Source organism: Crinia signifera, chromosome 5 (genome assembly GCF_055691185.1).
Source record: "Crinia signifera chromosome 5, ASM5569118v1, whole genome shotgun sequence".
Taxonomy (NCBI): Eukaryota; Metazoa; Chordata; class Amphibia; order Anura; family Myobatrachidae; genus Crinia; species Crinia signifera.
This window is the reverse complement of record NC_139221.1, coordinates 283,320,040-283,338,705: the sequence shown is the minus strand read 5'-3', so window position 1 is coordinate 283,338,705 and position 18,666 is coordinate 283,320,040. Positions and strand designations below refer to the sequence as shown.

The 18,666-nt window shown below is 47.7% G+C and overlaps 1 protein-coding gene and 1 long non-coding RNA gene across 6 annotated transcripts in view; one reads left to right on the top strand and one right to left on the bottom strand.

Moving 5' to 3' along the window:
- Positions 1-14,984, bottom strand: part of LOC146081143 (uncharacterized) — a 76,110-nt gene extending 61,126 nt beyond the window's left edge. For both annotated transcript variants that reach the window (XR_014475073.1, XR_014475072.1), the window contains exons 1-2: positions 14,816-14,984; positions 4,075-4,169 (exon numbers count right to left, since the gene is read on the bottom strand). This is a non-coding gene — a long non-coding RNA (uncharacterized LOC146081143). The remainder of the gene's footprint in view (positions 1-4,074; positions 4,170-14,815) is intronic.
- LOC146081137 (ATP-binding cassette sub-family B member 5-like) overlaps positions 10,638-18,666 on the top strand; it is an 89,602-nt gene continuing 81,573 nt past the window's right edge. For 2 of the 4 annotated variants that reach the window (XM_083189129.1, XM_083189133.1), the window contains exon 1: positions 10,638-10,784. In XM_083189129.1, the coding sequence (XP_083045255.1) occupies positions 10,740-10,784 (45 nt within the window). In that variant the 5' untranslated portion in view covers positions 10,638-10,739. Of the gene's footprint in view, positions 10,785-13,889; positions 13,966-14,817; positions 14,967-18,666 lie in introns of those variants that run through there. The other 2 variants (XM_083189131.1, XM_083189130.1) reach the window with 2 other exon arrangements.

The window sequence follows — 18,666 nt, the reverse complement described above, 5'->3', positions numbered from 1 at the left end:
CAGGGAGTGCTATAGTGAGGCTTTTGAGAGTGAGACAGGAAAGAGGGGGGTTACAGGGTACACAACTAAAAAAATTGGTAACAATATTGGTCCTGATATGGCTAAACATAAACTAAAATGCTTAATGGCTAATGCAAGAAGCCTTGCGGGGAAAGTCGGGTAGCTGGAATCTGTAATAAGAAGGGATGGTTATGACATCATTGGTATCACGAGACACACAACTGGGCACTAATCATAGAAGGATAGAGGGCGGGATGTATTAATATACATCACCGCCCTTCGCCTGGCAGCCGCCGCGATGCTGCCGCATATGTACTAACAAGGTAAAAAGGAGGATCCTGCAAATTATAGACCAGTAAGCTTAACATCGATAGTGGGAAAAATATTCAAAGGATTTTTAAGGGATAGTATCATAAAATATCTGGATAAGCATCATATACTCAGTAGGAACCAGCATGGGTTCACGAGAAATCGTTCGTGTCAAACTAACCTTGTAGGGTTTTATGAGGAGGTTAGCAGAAATCTTGATGAGGGTAATGCTGTGGATGTGATTTACCTAGATTTCGCCAAGGCCTTTGACACGGTACCACATAATAGGCTAATAGCTAAAATGAGGGACGTGGGACTGGACGATAATATATGCAGATGGGTAGGCAACTGGCTGTGCAACAGGGAGCAGCGAGTAGTGGTAAATGGGGAACTATCGGAGGCACTACCAGTGCTAAGTGGTGTACCCGAAGCGTGGCGAGTGGCGGCGGTACGCGTCCTACGACCTTTTCATACCCCCACTATCCACGGGCTCGGTGGCTCGCTGATGCACGCCGACGTGGATAGTGGGGGTATGAAAAGGTCGTAGGACGCGTACCGCCGCGTTGATAATTACATTTGGGGGCCATTGAACATGTTTGATACAAATTTCAATGCATTTGGATGCATTTCTGTTCGTGGGAGCCGTGATTGTCCACAAGTACCCAAATATGTACTGTAGCAGTTTTATTTTATTTTATTTAAAAAAAAAATACTATTATTATTCTGAGGATCAGAAATCTTGTGACACTGCCTGAAAGGACTATAAGAAAATGTAATCCACTGCTCATTCGGAATGCAAATTCTTATTAAACCCTTTGGTATGAAAGGGATTAGTTGGCTTTTATTAACACCTTGCTCACATCTCATATCAAATAAACTGAACCATAACAAGGTCTATGAATGCGATATTGTATACTATATAATGTAAACACAGTTTTAATTAGTGGTACCTTGTGTGGAGTTCAGGGTCCGACAGTTTACTATCTGATAGGGTGGAGGTGTGGTATAGAGCCGATGTGTTCCTGGAGCCAGTGGGATCTTGATCAGGGGGGGTGATATGAGGACACACAGGGGAAGGCCAGGGCTGCCCTATCACCCACATGGCCACCACTTCTACCACACTAACAGCCGCACACAGGCTGCCAAACCTCCTCAACAGTGGCAGGCCGCGGATCATCTAAAGCCCACCATGCTTCCCATATTTGTATACAATTGTGCCTCGCAAAGCTCTGTGCAGTGTCCATGGGCCCATTCTAGATTTACATCGTATGTGCACCCCAGTGCCTGTATGTTGGCCGTGCATCCTTGCCATCCCGGGACTAGTGAATGGGTGATGGGCCAACAGCAGAAGAAAGATGACATCTGGAGAGGCCTGCAGGGGAGGAAGACAAAAGAGCTAAAGAAGCTCCCCCCGCGGCCTCTCCCAACTCCAGGTAGGGTGCCAGTGGCCACCTACCCCTCCCTAGACCACCGGGTGTTCAGGGCATTAGGCCCGTGTGGCATGGTAGTCGGGCCACATCAACCCATGGGTGTATTAATTAGAACCTCATGCCCAGACATCATGGGCCCATATAGGTCGGGCATTAGGCCCATGGCCCCAGCAGTCAGGCCCTCCAGGCCCGTTACCGCAGTAGCTGGCACTAGGTTTGAGGCCCCAGTTGCTGGACACTAGGCCCAAATCCCATATGATCCAGGCATTTAGGCCCATGGACCAGTATAGCCGGGCATTTAGGCCCGAGGCCCCAGTAGCTGGGTGTTAGGCCTGTGAGATTAATTAGGCCTGCCGGTAATCAGGGGGAACTAGGCCCTGGATGTTGATTCCTGTGCAGGGCAGAGTTTGCTTTAGAAAAGTTTAGAAATGTTTAGAGTTTGTGTCGTACCACACACAGTGTGTGTGGTCAGTGTCAGTTTGAAGGCTTTGTGCTGTAGTAATTGCATTTCACACTAGGTAGTGTTAGGCCCTGCACAGTGCTGTTGCCCTTGTCTCTTTACAAGGACCTGTAAGTGGAGAAGTGGAGGAAGTACAAGACTGAGGGTGGTGAGTGTCATCTCTGTCCATCTGTCTCTGTGTTTGTCTCTTTCTATCCCCTTCTATCTGGGTGGACCGTGGGCCTTGCATTCCAGTGCAAGGTCAAATTTTCACCCAGATGCACAAGTGCTGATACAGTAGGTGTTAATTCACGCTCTGATGCCAATAGTGCAGAGGATGACCTACACATAGGTGCGAAGCTCCTTTTTGTAAGAACATTGTAGGACAGAGGAAAGGACCGTAGTTTGTCATGGCCTGAAGGTGAGAGGATGCGGTACTAGATAAGTGGTCCAGGTAACCTGCATGACAGCAGGCACCACCACACCGCACTGATCCCCTCACACCTGCAGACTAAACCTAACCATACCCCCACTTCCAAAACCTAACCTTACACACATAGGCAACTGTACACCCCCTCCACTGGCAGCCTAAACCGGTCAATAAACACCCAGCCGCAGCCTAACCATATCCATACACACACACCTGTAACCTACCCATATCCATACACACACACACACACACACCTGTAACCTAACCATATCCATACACACACACACACACACACACACACCTGTAACCTACCCATATCCACACACACCTGTAACCTATCCATATCCATACACACACACCTGTAACCTACCCATATCCATACACACACACCTGTAACCTACCCATATCCATACACACACACATAGGTGCCGATTTATGTTTTTGCTGGTGGGTGCTCAAGCCAAAAATATAGAGGAGTGGTTTCATGGGGAAGGGGTGTGGCCACAAAATAATACCAATTTATATTACGGAGCACAGTTGTCTCCAATATTCAAATTACGGCAACAGAGTTTCAAATACATAAATGCCCCCACAGTGCAGGTACATAAATGCCCCCACAGTGCAGGTACATAAATGCCCTCACAATGCAGGTACATAAATGCCCTCACGGTGCATGTACATAAATTCCTCCACAGTGTAGGTACATAAATGCCCCCATAGTGCAGGTACTCCGCGGACAGTATACACTCTTCCCGTCATACTGTTTCCCAGGTGGCCGCAAACAGCAAGTTAATATGGCGGCCCAGCAGCACGGGGTGCTCATTAATTTCCATGGGTGCTCGGGCCCTTGAGCACCCACACAATCGGCACCTATGCACACACACACCTGTAACCTAACCATATCCACACACACACACACACACACACACACTTGTAACTAGAGATGTGCACCGGACACTTTTCAGGTTTTGGGTTTTGGGTTCTGATTACCTTGAGGTTTTGGGTTCTAATGGGTTTTGGCAAAACACCTCCTAAGTGTTTTGTGTTTGGATTTTTTGGGTTTTGGGTTCTGATTTTTTGTTAAAAAAGCATAAAAACTGCTAAAATTGCAGAATTTTGTTTTTTATTTTTTGCTCCTACGCTATATTAACCTCAATAACATTCATTTACACTCATTTCCAGTCTATTCTGAACAGCTCACACCTTACAATATTGTTTTTAGGGCAAAAGGTTGCACCGAGGTAGCTGGGTAACTATGATAAGCCACACAAGTGTGCGGCACAAACACTAGACTGATATGGCACACTTAGCATACCCTCTAGGCTGATACTGCACACCTAGAATTACCCCTGGACTGATATGGCACAGGTAGCATCACCCCTGGACTGATACGGCACATTTAGCATCACCCCTGGATTGATATGGCACACTTGACAGCACCCCATGAATTGGCAGACTTGGCTTACCCCAGGAATTATACGGCACAGATGGTGGCACCCCTGGACTGATACAGCACACATGGCGGCAGACATAGTATTATACGGCAGACATGGCAACATTCCTGCAGTGAAAAAAAAGAAAAACTTTTATTCTTTTAATTAAAAAAAAGAGCAGCACACCTGGAATAATATGGCAGACTTGAATTATACGGCATTCTTGGCTCACCCCTGGACTGATACAGCACATTTAACAGCCCTTGCAGTAGAAACAAAAAAAAACCCACCTTTTTATTTTTTTCATTTTAAAAAAAGGCAGCTCCCCTGGTTTGATACAGGACACATGGGGGCACCCCTGGACTGATACGGAACACATGGGGGCACCCATATAATTATACGGCACACATGGGCGCACCCCTGGACTGATACGGGACACTGGGCACCCCTGGAATTATACGGCACAAATGCAGGCACCCCTGGACTGATACGGGACACTGGGCAGCACAGCTGGACTGATACGGCACACTTAACACCCCTTGCAGGTTAAGAAAAAAACACCTTTTTTTATTTCAATTAAAAAATGGGGGTGGCTCCGCTGGACTGATACGGGACACTGGGCAGCACAGCTGGACTAATTCGGGGCAGCCCTGTAGTAAAAAAACAAAACAAAAAAAACCCTTTTTATTAAGAGAGCCCCTTAGATGTCCCCAACAGTAGTCCCATATAACAGTAGTAGCATATACTGTAACAGCCCCCTTTAGTAGTAGCCTTAGTAATGCCAACTTAGTAGTTGTAACCTGAATAGTTTCCACTTAGTATAGTTTCCCCCTCAGTAGTTCCCCCTTAGTCAGGGCTGGGCAATTGCGGCCCTCCAGATGTTGATGAACTACACATCCCAGGATGCTTTGCATTAGTTTTGCTATGTGGCCATGCTGAAACTGATGCAAGGCATGCTGGGATGTGTAGTTCATCAACATCTGGAGGGCCGCAATTGCCCAGCCCTGCCCTTAGTAGATGTGCAAAAGTTCCTGCACCATAAGTTCCCCCTTAGTAAATGTACCTTTAGATTCCGACATTGTCCCCCTTGAGCAGCCCCAATTAATTGTTCCCCCATTAATTGCCCCTCCTTAGTATATCCCCCCCCCCCACAGTGTTTTTTGTCCCCATAGGTTTTTTCCTGTGCAGACATCCGTGCTGTCTGACTTCCACTTGCAGAATAAAGATGGCGCCGGAGTCGGATCTTATATAGAGATCCGAATCCGACGCAGGGTGATGACGTTTCACCCTCGTTTTGGACCCGGGAAGATGGTGGGAACCGGCGAACTCCCTGGATCCGGCCTCGGATCAGGTAAGTTCGGGGGGGTTCGGATCTCTAGGAACCCGCTCATCTCTACTTGTAACCTACCCATATCCAGACACACACACACCTGTAACCTACCCATATCCATACACACATACCTATAACCTACCCATATCCATACACACACACACACACACACCTGTAACCTACCCATATCCATACTCACACACACCTGTAACCTATCCATATCCATACACACACACCTGTAACCTACCCATATCCATACACACACACACCTGTAACCTAACAATATCCATACACAAAACCAGCTGCACCCTAGCCATATCCATACACACACACACAGATACAGCCTAAACCTATCCACACACACACACAGCCATAGCCTTACACTATCCACACATACACCCAGCCGCAATCTAACCCTATTCACACACACAGCCGCAGCCTAACCCTAACCGGAAAAACCCAGCCAAGCCTAACCCTAACCATTCACCCTTCCGTCTCCTGCAGCCTGACCCTAACCTTACATACACCCTGCAGCCTAACCCTGTAGGGGGTGGGAATCTTGTGAGGGGGAATGGTCAGCCGGGGGGGGGGGGGTCAGTGACATATGAGGTTAAAGCAAGAGTCTTCAAACTGTGGCCCTCCAGATGTTGTGAAACTACATGTTCCAACATGCGTTGCCACATTTTTTCCTATAAGAGCATGCCAAAACTGTCAGGGCATGCTGGGTCATGTAGTTCCACAACATCTGGAGGGCCACAGTTTGAAGACCCGTGGGTTAAAGTATCCCCCCCCTGGTTGATCATGGCCCCTCCCACCTCCATTAGGGCTGCTTTCAGAAATTTTCTGGGCTGGTTTTATATCCCGCCCCTGCTAGTCACTCAGCCTGCTGCCTGTGTTGGTAATTGTTGTAACAATAGGGGGAGGGGGCAGGGCCGGTGCTACCACTAGGCAGCTTTAGGCAGCTGCCTAGGGCACCAGCTGCTGGAGGGCGCCCAATCTCAGCCCAACATTTAAATTTATGGCATCAGTGCAGGTCAGTGGCCTAACTTCACAGTCAGGAGCTGATTGGCCAATGATAAAGTACCAGTCACTGTATCACTTCTCCCTTATCACTGCTTCATACATCTACCTAGGGCGGTACACCTGTCAAACCGTAATGAAGGGTTCTAAGGCGAGCTCAGGGAGGACAGAAACCTCCCGTGGAGCAGAAGGGCTCCCGTGTGTTGAGCGATTCCCGGACAGTGACATGCCCCTTGACACACCCACAGCCCACCCATTGGCCCGCCCCCAGCCCCGCCTTATGGGTTGTTGTTTTTTACATTTGCTTCAAATCTATTCTTGAATTTGTACACGGTAATGCCACATACACGTTACATCACGTCACACACTGTAATGCCCATTACATGTTATGCCACACACTGATGCCCATTATACATTATGGCACACACCGTGATGCCCATTACACGTTATGCCATGAGTGGATAATTGAAAACAAATTAAAAATAGGGATAAAATTGACAGTGCTTGCCGAAAAATTGTCATCATAATGCCTATTACACGTCACACATCCATATTATACCACATGCCATAGTGCCTATTACACGTTATGCCAGGGCTCAACAATTTTTCTTAAAAGAAGGACAACAGTGACAGCGCGCACCAGAGGCCACAATGCCCATCAAGAGTTATGCCAGGGCTGAACAATTCTTTTAAACTAAGGAGAACAGGGACAGTGCGCGCCAAAAATTTACACCATAATGCCTGTTACACATCACACATCCATTACATATTATACCACATACCATAATACCCATTACATGTTATGCGACACACGCTATAATGCCCCTTACACGTTATACCAAACACTAATTCCCATTACACATTATGCCACACACTGTAATGCCCATTACATATAATACCACATGCCGTAATGCCTATTACATATTATGCCACATAAGTGCCACTTACCTACATGCTTGCTGCTGTGGGTTTCATGCTCTATGCCAGGGGCTGCATGCTCTATCAGACAGAGCAGCAGGAGCAGAAGAGTGGGTCCCTGTTGAGGGCAGGAGGGGATCATAGGGCCTGCTAGGTCAGGGGGGCAGCCACAGGCAGCCCACATAGGGCTGGAGACAGAACTGGCCTGCAATACACAGTGGTGGGGTTGGGGTGGTAGGTTGAGGGTGCATCGGTAGTCTGTCGACAGACACTGACTGGGACTTGGGTCTCTGGGATAGCTGTAATATTAGACAAAAAATCGGACACAGGTTTTATTACCTGTGTCAGATTTTTTGTCTAATATTACAGTGACACTATACCTCCCAACACAACCCTCTCCAGGAGGACAGTACTTCCACATCATGCTAGGACCCGTGTTAAATAGAGGACTGAGGATACAATACTGCCAATTTCCTATCTCCACACTTGGCCCAAGCCCTAGGGACACAAGCTTCTTCTTCAGCTAGACAGGAACTATCTACAGTGGCCCTGAAGCAGTGCTGATACAGGTGCGGCGGCAGCACATCACCACGGTCGCCAGCCTTTCTCCTCCTACAATCTCAGAGGCGAGTCTGCTTTTCAATTCTTCCACCTCTTTGACATCGTTTCGAATGGGGCAGTCACATGCAGCAAGATAGAGCTGGTCACATGACTTTGATGTCATCAAAAGGTCCTGTCTTTGTCTGGTAGTGACCCCAGCACTCTCTGCGCCCGGCCTGTACAGCCAGCAGCGCAGTGATGTCCCCGTAACGCGTAGCCCGGTGTATCGCTGCGTGCAGCGCAGCCAGCAGAGCCCGGTTCCTGTCATGAGCTACACTCGGAGCCTGGCAGTGTGACAGGAAGCACACGTGCGGCCGGCCGGGTGGGGGGAATCAATTCCCGGACAATCTATAGTCCGGGGCAGCCACCCTTCCGGACTCCGGTCTCAATTACCGGACTGTCCGGAGTAATCCCGGACGGGTGGTAACCCTACATCTAGCCCTGAATCATTTAATTTTTGCCCCACACCCTCCCTTCACTGAATTATTCTCTCCATTGTGCCCATTTCACTAGAGAGTGAGAGGGATACAGATCTACTCTATCCGGGGTCTGAAGAACTATCGGGATCTGGCGCATATAGATCATTGGGTTAATCAACTTAAGGACTACATACATTGGGTCGACAGGCCTGAGGTCGTCACAGACAAAAGTTTGATATGCCTAAGGCCGACAGGGTCAAAATATCAACACGCGTATTAGATCGCCATTGGGAAGGTCAACTCCAAAAGGTCGACATGGGGTTTTAACTTTTTTTTGTCCCAAATGTCAAAATAGTCAACATGGACACCATATTGGTGCAGCGCGTCTCCTCGCATGGCTCGCTGCACTCGGCACAGTATATTCTCCCTTCGCACTCTAATGGGCAGTAAGGCATGAAACACTGCCTGTCGGCACGTGACAGCTCAAGAAAAAGGGAAAAACCCATGTCAGCCTTTTGACTGTCAACCTTCCAAATGTCGACCTAATGATTGTATCAACCTTTTGACCCTGTTGACCTTCGATATGCCAACCTTTTTCATGTCGACCTAAGGCCCATCGACATTCAGTGGTCGACCTTAATAGTGTCGACCTAATGACCGTTTCCTGTTTAGGGGACCCAGGGGACTGACTTAAAAATCAGTAGTCTCCAGCACCTTCTAATGTACATACTTTTGAGTCATAGTTGCCTACCCTCCTGCATTCTGCAGGAGACTCCCTGAAATAGCAGCAATCTCCCTCTCTCCCTCATTAGTCTAGCAATCTCCCTCATTTCACCTAGCCCACATTACACTTTGGGGGGGAAAGGGAATAAGAGACAGATACATTTACTGTGCATTGAATCATCAGCACCATTTCCCAGCACTTTACCAAGTATAGTAGCTCTTACTAACTGCTTTGGGGCTCATCTACATTTGAATATAAGTAATTTTACAAGATTCCTCTAAGATGTAGCAGTACACACCCACGCTTCTAAGTGCCACGTGCACAATCTCTTTTCACAATCTCTCCATATATGGAACTAGACACGCCTTTTAAGTGGTGCATGACATGCCCCCTCAATGGGGCGCTGTGCAAAATTCTATGGTACTCTTTACCTAGAACGGCGCCCGTTTTCCCATAGGGATCAATGTTAAAAGTGAGATTGGACGCGATTTTAGTGTTAAATGCCTCAATGCCCGCGATTTTTACATAGGAAACAATGTTAAATGGGCCACAGAGCCCTAATAGTCCCACTGAAGTCTTAAATGGCCCCCACAATTTTTAACGCCACCCCACGATCAACGTGAACCCGAAGCGTGGCGAGCGCAGCGAGCCCGCGAGGGGCGGCGGTACGCGTCCTCCGACCTTTTCATACCCCCACTATCCACGTCGGCGTGGAGTTGAGAATAGAATAGTGTGGCGAGCGCAGCGAGCCACCGAGCCCGAAGTGTGGCGAGCGCAGCGCGCCCCGCGAGGGGACGCGGATACCTGTGAAGCCCGCGAAGGGACGCGTTTACCTGTGAAGGTATCCGCATCCGCTCGCCACGCTTCGGGCTCGGTTCTATTCTATTCTCAACTCCACGCCGACGTGGATAGTGGGGGTATGAAAAGGTCGGAGGACGCGTACCGCCGCCCCTCGTGGGCTCGCTGCGCTCGCCACGCTTCGGGTTGACGTTGATCGTGGGGTGGCGTTAACAATTGTGGGGGCCATTTCAGACTTTAGGGTGACTATTTGGGCTCTGTGACCCATTTAACATTGTTTCCTATGGAAAAATCGCGGGCATTGAGGCATTGAACACTCAAATCGCGTCCAATCTCACTTTTAACATTGATCCCTATGGGAAATCGCGGCCATCGCGGGCATCGCATCGCACCCGTTTTTTAGTGCATTCGATGGTCGCGATGGGCGCCGTTCTAGGTAAAGAGTACCAATTCTATTTCCAACTATAATCTCCCTGAAACTAGTTTTCAAAAGTAGGCAAGTATGATTTGAGTTATACTTATTATTTGCGAATATCCCACAAGTAATAATTGATAAATAGGTTCCGATGTCCGGTAAAAGGGAAGATGAATTAGTTATTACAGTAAGTAAAACAGTTTAGAGGGAATAATTGTTGCCCGGAATTCTGCTGGCCATAGGATTTCTACATTTGCTATATACTGTATGCTAGAAGCAGCACCTGTGGCTGAGATTATATGATGACACAGGTGGAGCTGGGAACACCCTCATGGGTTATTATTACAGGACTCAGAGCTGTATTGAATGATGAAGCTGGTCTCTAGGACACAGGATCCAGCAGGACTCCTCCTTCCTCCCCTGCCAGACAGCACAGCTTAGTGCTGCTCACACACTGCTAGGAAAGGAGACAGGATGGCTGCAAAGAGAAGGAGAAGGAGAAACACAATGCGCCCGGGGGTAAGAGCAATGACATTTATTGGTAACCTTAGAGTAAAACCACAATGTTTTTTATTTCTATTTAAATGGACAGCACGTTATGTAATACAGAGATGCGTTATGTAATACAGAGATGACTGCTATGTTTTGGAGGAACAAAATGTTCAAGTCACTCACTCCTTGCATGTGATGCTGTACAGTATATAACAAGTTGCTGTGTTTTCATCCAGATCCTGTGTTGCTCAGAACTTGATTGTTCTTACATATACTGTGCCAAAGTCATTTTCATCCAGGGTTCTCTATACAAGCCCCACCCACCTATCACAGATCACAGGTAAAACACGCCTTATAAGAGAGTAATACCCCTTTTACACCAAGGAAAAACCCAGGTTGGACCCAGGTCAACTTTGGTTTAAAAGGGGCCAACCCAGGTCCAGTAACACTGGTCTCCTACCCAGGTCCTGACCAGGGTTGAACACTGGTTGGACCTGGGTCGTGGGCGGTGTAAATGGTTGGGACATCCGGGTAGTGCTGAAAGGATGCCAAAAGTGCTGGACGCCTTTGCACAGTGCGCTGCAGTAGCAAAAGACAGCAGCCAGGAAGGCTACGGGCAGTGCACACAGAAATCATAATAGGATGCAGTATCATTTGTTATTTGTTTTTTTTGGGGGGGGGGGGAAGCACATGGGAGATTCGGTCTGCTGCTGCAGGGGAAGGGGCTGGGGGAGCACTTGGGAGATGCAGCACTTTTTTACCGCTATGTGTGCTTGAGCACTGAATAAAACTTTTTGAAAAGTATTTTACAAAATAAACAAACCAACATTCTTCAATGCTAACTAGTCATGTCTTTTAATTTTTATTTTAAATCATTGAAGGAAGGTTGGATGACAGTTTCTGGGTCCTACTTGGGTCACAGTGCTGTGTAATGGGGTAGGAAGCTGGGTCCAACCCTGGAAACTCCCGTGTTCAAAGACCAGGGTCTGACCAGGGATTTTGGTGTAAAAGGGGTATAACATACTTTTCTGCATTGATATAAGTAGGGGTTTAAATAGAACTTTGTGGGCCCCACAGTGACAATTTGCAGGGGCCTCATTAGAGAGACGCTTCTCTAAATTTATGGCCCATAATATTGTTCAGTGGTTTTCAACCTCAGTCTTCGAGTACCCCAGTTCACGTTTTCCAGGTCTCCATACCCTCCAACATGACCCATTGCATTCGGTCATTAGGTCTACAACAACTAGGTCGACAAGCATTGGGTCGACACCACTAGGTCGACATGCATCAAGGTCGACATGGGTTAAAGTCGACATGGGTCTATGTGGACATGACTTTAGGTCGACATGACATTAGGTCTACATGGGCTAGGTTGACAGTCAAAAGGTCGACATGGGGTTTTTCACTGTTTTTTGAGCCGACAGGTGGTATTTTATGCCCAGCCATTCACTAGGGCGCGGGAGAATAAAATAGTGTGCCGAGCGTAGCGAGGCCCCGTGCCCGAAGCATCACTGTGTCCATGTCCTCTGTGTCGACAGTCGGGTAAAAAAAACAGTGAAAAGCCCCATGTCGACTATTTGACTGTTGACCTAATGCTTGTGTCGACCTTGACCTAGTTGTTGTAGACCTAATGATCCCAACCCTTGCATTCGGTACACAATGCTGTGTTCTTGGACTTCCCTCTTAATGTATGAGTGCCATCACCTGAGTTGAAACACCCTTCTCGTCAATTACCTAGTTCCACTCAGGTGATGGCAATCATACATTAAGAGGGAAGTCCAGGAGCAGAGCATTGCGTACCAAATGCAATGGGTCATGTTGGAGGGTATGAGTTTTCACACAGTATCACAGGTGAAATAATTAGCTCCGCCTGTGATCTTTTAAAATGTGTCCGTGAATAATCTGTGCACCTGCCAGGTGACCTGGAAAACGTGCACTGTTGGGGGTACTTGAGGACCGAGGTTGAGAACCACTGCCCTAGTTTACACTAAGGGGCCCATTTATCACCATCCGCAAGATGTACATGGGATAACATCTGCCCAACTCGCAATACGATAATTGATTACATTGCATGGATGGCTATTGCATGCATGGATAGAGCATGCGTTAAAGCTCTGTCCCAGCAATGGATCTCCACAGCCCCAGTGGGGTATAATATTTCATGAAAAATACCTCAATGCTGTATTGTGCATGCACCGCTGCCGACACCCCCTCCCCATCGCGATGACCCCCTGCCAGGGCTGGATTATATTGGGGGCAAAAGGGGTCAGTACCCCTGGGCCCCCCTCTAGCTAGGGGCCCCCTGTAGTTGGCATGTATTTTCCTACAGCTGTGTGGTCCACGCTGTGCTTCACCTTTGACAGATGTATCTGATGTTTATCTCCTGATGAAGGTCCTCATTGGACTGAAACGCTAACGTTGAGAATTATATTTTTTCTGATGCACATGAATTATCAAATACACAGCTGATTTTATCTGCATTTACAAAAATTCTGGAGAGTGCGTCCTTCTTTGTTTATATACATGAACTCTTTGCAAGTTCTGGATGTCACCCTGGGAGTTGCTTCTTAGTTGGATGGAGTGCGATCTTGTACTGCATAATTATATATATATATATATATATATATATATATATATATATATTTATATATATATATAAATAAATGAAGCGGCACTCACGAGGCTTTGCAAATCAAATAAGTAAGCTTTATTGATCCGACATGTTTCGGGGGGTAACCCTCCCGTCTTCAGGGATATAGATACTGTACGTGGTTACCGACACTAATGCCACTTTCCACACATCTATCTAATTTATATATATATATATATATATATATATATTTATTTTATATGCAGTTACCCATTGACCAAGTTTATACTGCCTTTACTCTGTGTTTTGACAGTGTAGTTGACATGCAGTTTGCGGCCAGTAATGACAAGTGCAAGGGCCCCCCCCCCCCCCCCCCAAGGCTTAATCTGGCACTGCACCGTGAACCCCCCCACCTTTGTTATACTCACCGACTCCTGAGGATTGGCTCCTGCAGCACTACCAGTATCAGGGCTTCCTTCTCCTGTGACCCATACCCTGGCGCTGTAAAGTAGCTACCGCTTTGCAGCATCACTTTACTGCACTGGGGGTCACAGCACAGCAGGAGGCCCTGGAGACCGGCAGCCTTCACTGGAACACCTATCCCTGGACCCTGGGAAGGTATGATTTTTTTTTTTACACGGTGATCAGCCTATGTGTCCATTGGACACATACAGCTGATCACAGTTGCCCTGTCCCAGCACAGCTCTCTCAGACAAGGAGCAGAAAGGGCTGTGCAGAAGCACAAAATTTGCATCTGAGCCCTGTGATTCGCCAGCTGAAGCTGGTCTTATTATCACAGGGCCAAACGTGATTTTTTTTCTCCACTTTTTACAGTTCATTTTATACCAGATTAAAATAAGCAGGTGCATAAATAAATATATTGTAGAAGCCAAGGCAAAACGTTCTAAGGGACACTATGGGGAGTATTCAATCTGTCTTTATTTTTCGGCAAGACAAAAAATCCGGACATTACTGTTCCATGCGCCTGTTTTCAGGCATCTTCTGCGCTGATACCAATTCTGCTTTGTTTAAAATAGCTATAAACAGGGTATGGGTGAAAACCGGACCAGGACAAGACCGCCGGACCGGACATCAAGCTCTGCATTTTGAAGCTTGTAGCCTCCGGTCCGGGGGGTGTCCTGTCCGGGGGGCTGCCTGTCACACCTGTCACCAGGTAGTGGAGGAGGGGGAGAATAAAGCCTCCCTGTATGGTCAGGGCATGTAGCAAAAGCCGGACGGTCCGGACCACACGGGGAGGCTGTAATCTCCCCTCCCCCATGTTCCTGGTGATAGCTATCACAGGGACCCCCCCGACAAGACACCCCCCGGACAGGACACTCCCCGGACCGGACCCTACAAGCTCCAGACTGCAGATTTTGATGTCCTGTCCGGCAGTCCGGAGTGTAGTCCGGTCCGGTTTTTACATAGTCCCCTGAAAACAGGCATGTTTTAGATTAATCTCACTCACAGTATATTGAAGAGAGCCAGGAGGATGCAGGTGGAAGGAGACATGCCCAATGGCACTCTGCTGGTGAGGAGCATGCTGGGAGTTGGCTACTGATGCTCCCAGAATTCCATGGTGATAACCATTCCCAGTACAGATGGAGGAGCAGAGCTGTGTGAGTGTTGTGAATCTGTACGGGGGAGGGGCATATACTGTATTAGTGTGACAGGGAGGGGTGTCACTGTGTAAACAATATGGTAGCAGTGGGACATCTATTGGATGAAAATGTGTATGATAATAATGTGACTGTTGGGAGGGGAGGGGTTACGTGCATGCATTGTTGACATGCACTCCAGAAAAAATACGCATGGCCTCAAAGGGAATGCGGAATACGTATGACAGGTAGTGGGTGATGTCTTGGAGAAGCAGAGGGTCGCAGGAGAGAGGGAGAAGGAGGGATAGTGAAATAGGGGAAAGGCTGAGGGTGAGGTAGTGGTAGACGGTGTGTCAGCGGGTGACAGTAAAGTTTAATGGGGAAAGGCAGTGGGGCACAGGCAGAAAGGTATACAGGGATAGAGGTAGAGCTTGAAGTGAAGAGATAGTGGCAGTCGGTGACAGGTGAAGGTGACATGGGGTGACTCCATATATGTCCACCCCTCCTAAAAAATATGCAAATGCGAGGGTGAGCATAGAAATGATCTGTAGGTAAAAGAGGTATACAGTCACTAGGTTGCCAAGAGGAAGGTCAACATGGGGTTAGCTCGACAAGGTCATTAGGTCGACATGCCCATACCTCCCAACTGTCACGTTTACAGCGGGACAGTCCCGATTTTTGGGTCCTGTCCCGCTGTCCCACCCGCGGCAGGCATTGTCCCGCTGCGGGGGGTGGCAGTTGGGAGACCCCCCAATCTAATAGAATAGACGCTGTGCGCATGCTCGCAGCGTCTATTATCGTATAAAAATGAGGTTGCGGCTAATTAGCATAAGCTGTGCCCTCATTTGCATACGCCCCACCCCCTTTTCGGGCTTCGACACGCGAATGTCCATATTTCTTCGGCACGAAAGTTGGGAGGTATGCATGCCCAAGGTCGACAATCAAAAGGTCGACATGGGGTTTTTCACTTATTTTGAGCCAACATGTGCTGACAGGTGGTATTTCATGCCTTACCATCCACTAGCGTGTGGAGCGAGAATAAGATAATGTGCCAAGCGTACCAAGGCACCGTGCCCGACGCACATGCGAGGGGGTGTGGTGTTACGTCCCGGTGTCCATGTCGACTGTGACGACATTTGGGACTATAAAAGGGGAAAACCCCATGTCGACCTTTTGACTGTTGACTCAATGCTTGTGTCGACCTAATGACCCTGTTGACTTAACCCCATGTCAATCTTCAGTCATGTCGACCTTTAGTGATTGACCTAATGACTGTTGCCCTTCCTCTTGTCGACCCCATGACCATCTATGGAGTTATGGAATATTGCTGTTCCTCCTGCTAAATAGGTCCCTTGTGACTGTTTATTGTAACTTCTGCTGACTGTGAATCCTGCTGGGCAGAGGGTAGCAGGATCCCCCCCTCCCTCTATTGCAGGGTGGCCAACCTGTGGCTCTTGAGCTGCTTGTTTGTCTTTTCTTAAAGAGATGTGGCTCCCGCACACGCGGCTCTGATGCATGCCTCCTCTAATTGTACGCTACTCCGCTTTGCGACGGTTCCCGTACCTGCGACACTGCCGCTTGCCTTCTTTGCTACTTTGCTATGAGCTTAATTTGATGTCATGATGTCACGGGAAAAGCATGCGGTACTCTCCATCAGGAAGCGGGAACAAAGACCACGAAGGGGTGAGCGGCTGGACCACAGAACGGGTGCAGTGGCAGGACATCAGAGCAGGCCTGAGGCTACATAGCAGAGTGGGTGTGTGGGGCATCCTACTTACCTTTGTGAGACATGTTTTTCAACACTGAAATAAGTGAAATCAAAATATCAATCTGTTCTTACAGACACGCGTGAGAGAATTACTGCGAGTAGCATCGCATACAAGCCAGAATGTCATTTTTTTTCTTTTAAAACAAGGATTGTCAAAAGTCTTACTAATTAATAAAATAACAGCAAAGTGAAAACTTAATAAAGATAACACGTAAATTGTGAATTTTCAATGTGCCTGTCTCACCCCAGCATATCTAAACCTGAGGATTGACAACAGGTCATGCTCCTACAAATGTCATTCCAAAGGCGTGAACAAAAAAAATGAGGAATTGGCCTTGTGCCAGCTAGGCTACAACCCATTTAAAAATAGGGCCTTGTGGAAGCTAAGCAACACCCCTTTTTCTGCATGGTATCGGCTCTTTCTCTTACCAAACATAGTTTTTGGCTCATTGCCTCTGATTGGTTGGCCATCCCTGCCCTATTGCACTGTGCTGCACTGCACCGCACAGCACTAGTGTCCAGCTCCATTGAACATGCTTCCAATGCCCCTGGCAGTGCTGCAGTCACACTACTGCTCCAGTAAGTGTCAGCGCTCCCTCTCCGATGCCCCCGGTGGTGCTGCAGCAATGCTACTGCTCCTGCCGGCTGCCTTCTCTGATTTCCTGGCAGTGCTGCAGCTATGTTACTGCTTCAGCTGGTGTCAATGCTCCCTCTCTGATGCCGCGGCGGTGCTGTTGCCACACTAGTGGTCCCTCTCTGAGGACCCTGGCTGTGCTGCAGCCATGTTACTGGTCAAGCCATTGTCAGTGCTCCCTCTCCGAAGCCCCCGCAGGCGGTGCTGTAGCTGCAACCATCAGTTTGCAGTATGTACAGTATGCTGTCCAGCCAGAGTGAAATTCTGCCCTTTTGGAAGCCTGCAAATTGCTTAGCAGGGCTTGTGAAAATAAGCTGGATCGGTGATTCGCTGCAAATCCGTTCGCAAGCCTCTCACCATCAAATGATTTTTCCAGTGAGTGCAGTCTGTGCATAGCCCGGTAATTACTCGGTGGCTGTGGTAGGCTGATTAGGGCGGGGCTGATGACACACGATTTCCCTTCCAACGCCCGGGCAAGCCTGTGTTTTCCCTGACAGAGCTGTCGGCACCCCTGGACCCAAGTTTTCGCTTATAAATCAGGCAGCTCGAGTGAAATTTATGCAGATAAATTGCAATATGAGAATGACATGACACGACTTACAGTATGTTTCAGAACATTGTTTTATCAAGTGTGGGAGAGACCGCATAAGATCACATGAAGTGAATGTGAACTATCCGGACCAGGTTTAGAGCAGCAGCAGTAGGATTATTAGATCCAGTCAAGCTTTTCCCAAAGAGATGATCAAGGTTTGGCTGATTAGCAGCACCTGTGGCTTCTGTTAAATATGTTTCCAAGGAAGAGGGTATTTGGTCCTGATGGTGGAATTGCTGCCCAGGTAATAGACTGGGGGTGCAGGCTATGGTAGAGCCATTGGAAGCTAATTTCTATTAGGAGTTTGGTGAACTATGTTGCTGACACCTGTATACTGCTGTACTGTAACCCTGTGAACATACTGGAATGCAGTTGCCTGCTACAAACAAAGACTGTGCAATTCCCTGTCACATAATGTTATCACAACTATCCTAAACCTCATCCCACTACTCTATTGTGTGCTAAATTGCAGTTTTATGAAATATTGTAATATTCTACGGTAACATTTATTTTTATCTGTGTTCCAGTTTGGCAGTTGCTTAAGTGTAACAACGTAATATGCCTGTAACCTGACACAGGAATGTTGCTCAGTAAACTTATCAGAAAAGAACATTTATAAAAGACTAACAATACAATGCACTACAGATTTATTGTCTGATATGGCTGTTTGGAACAAAACAAAAAAATGGATATAGCAGCGCTGGATATAATCTAATAAAATACTGTG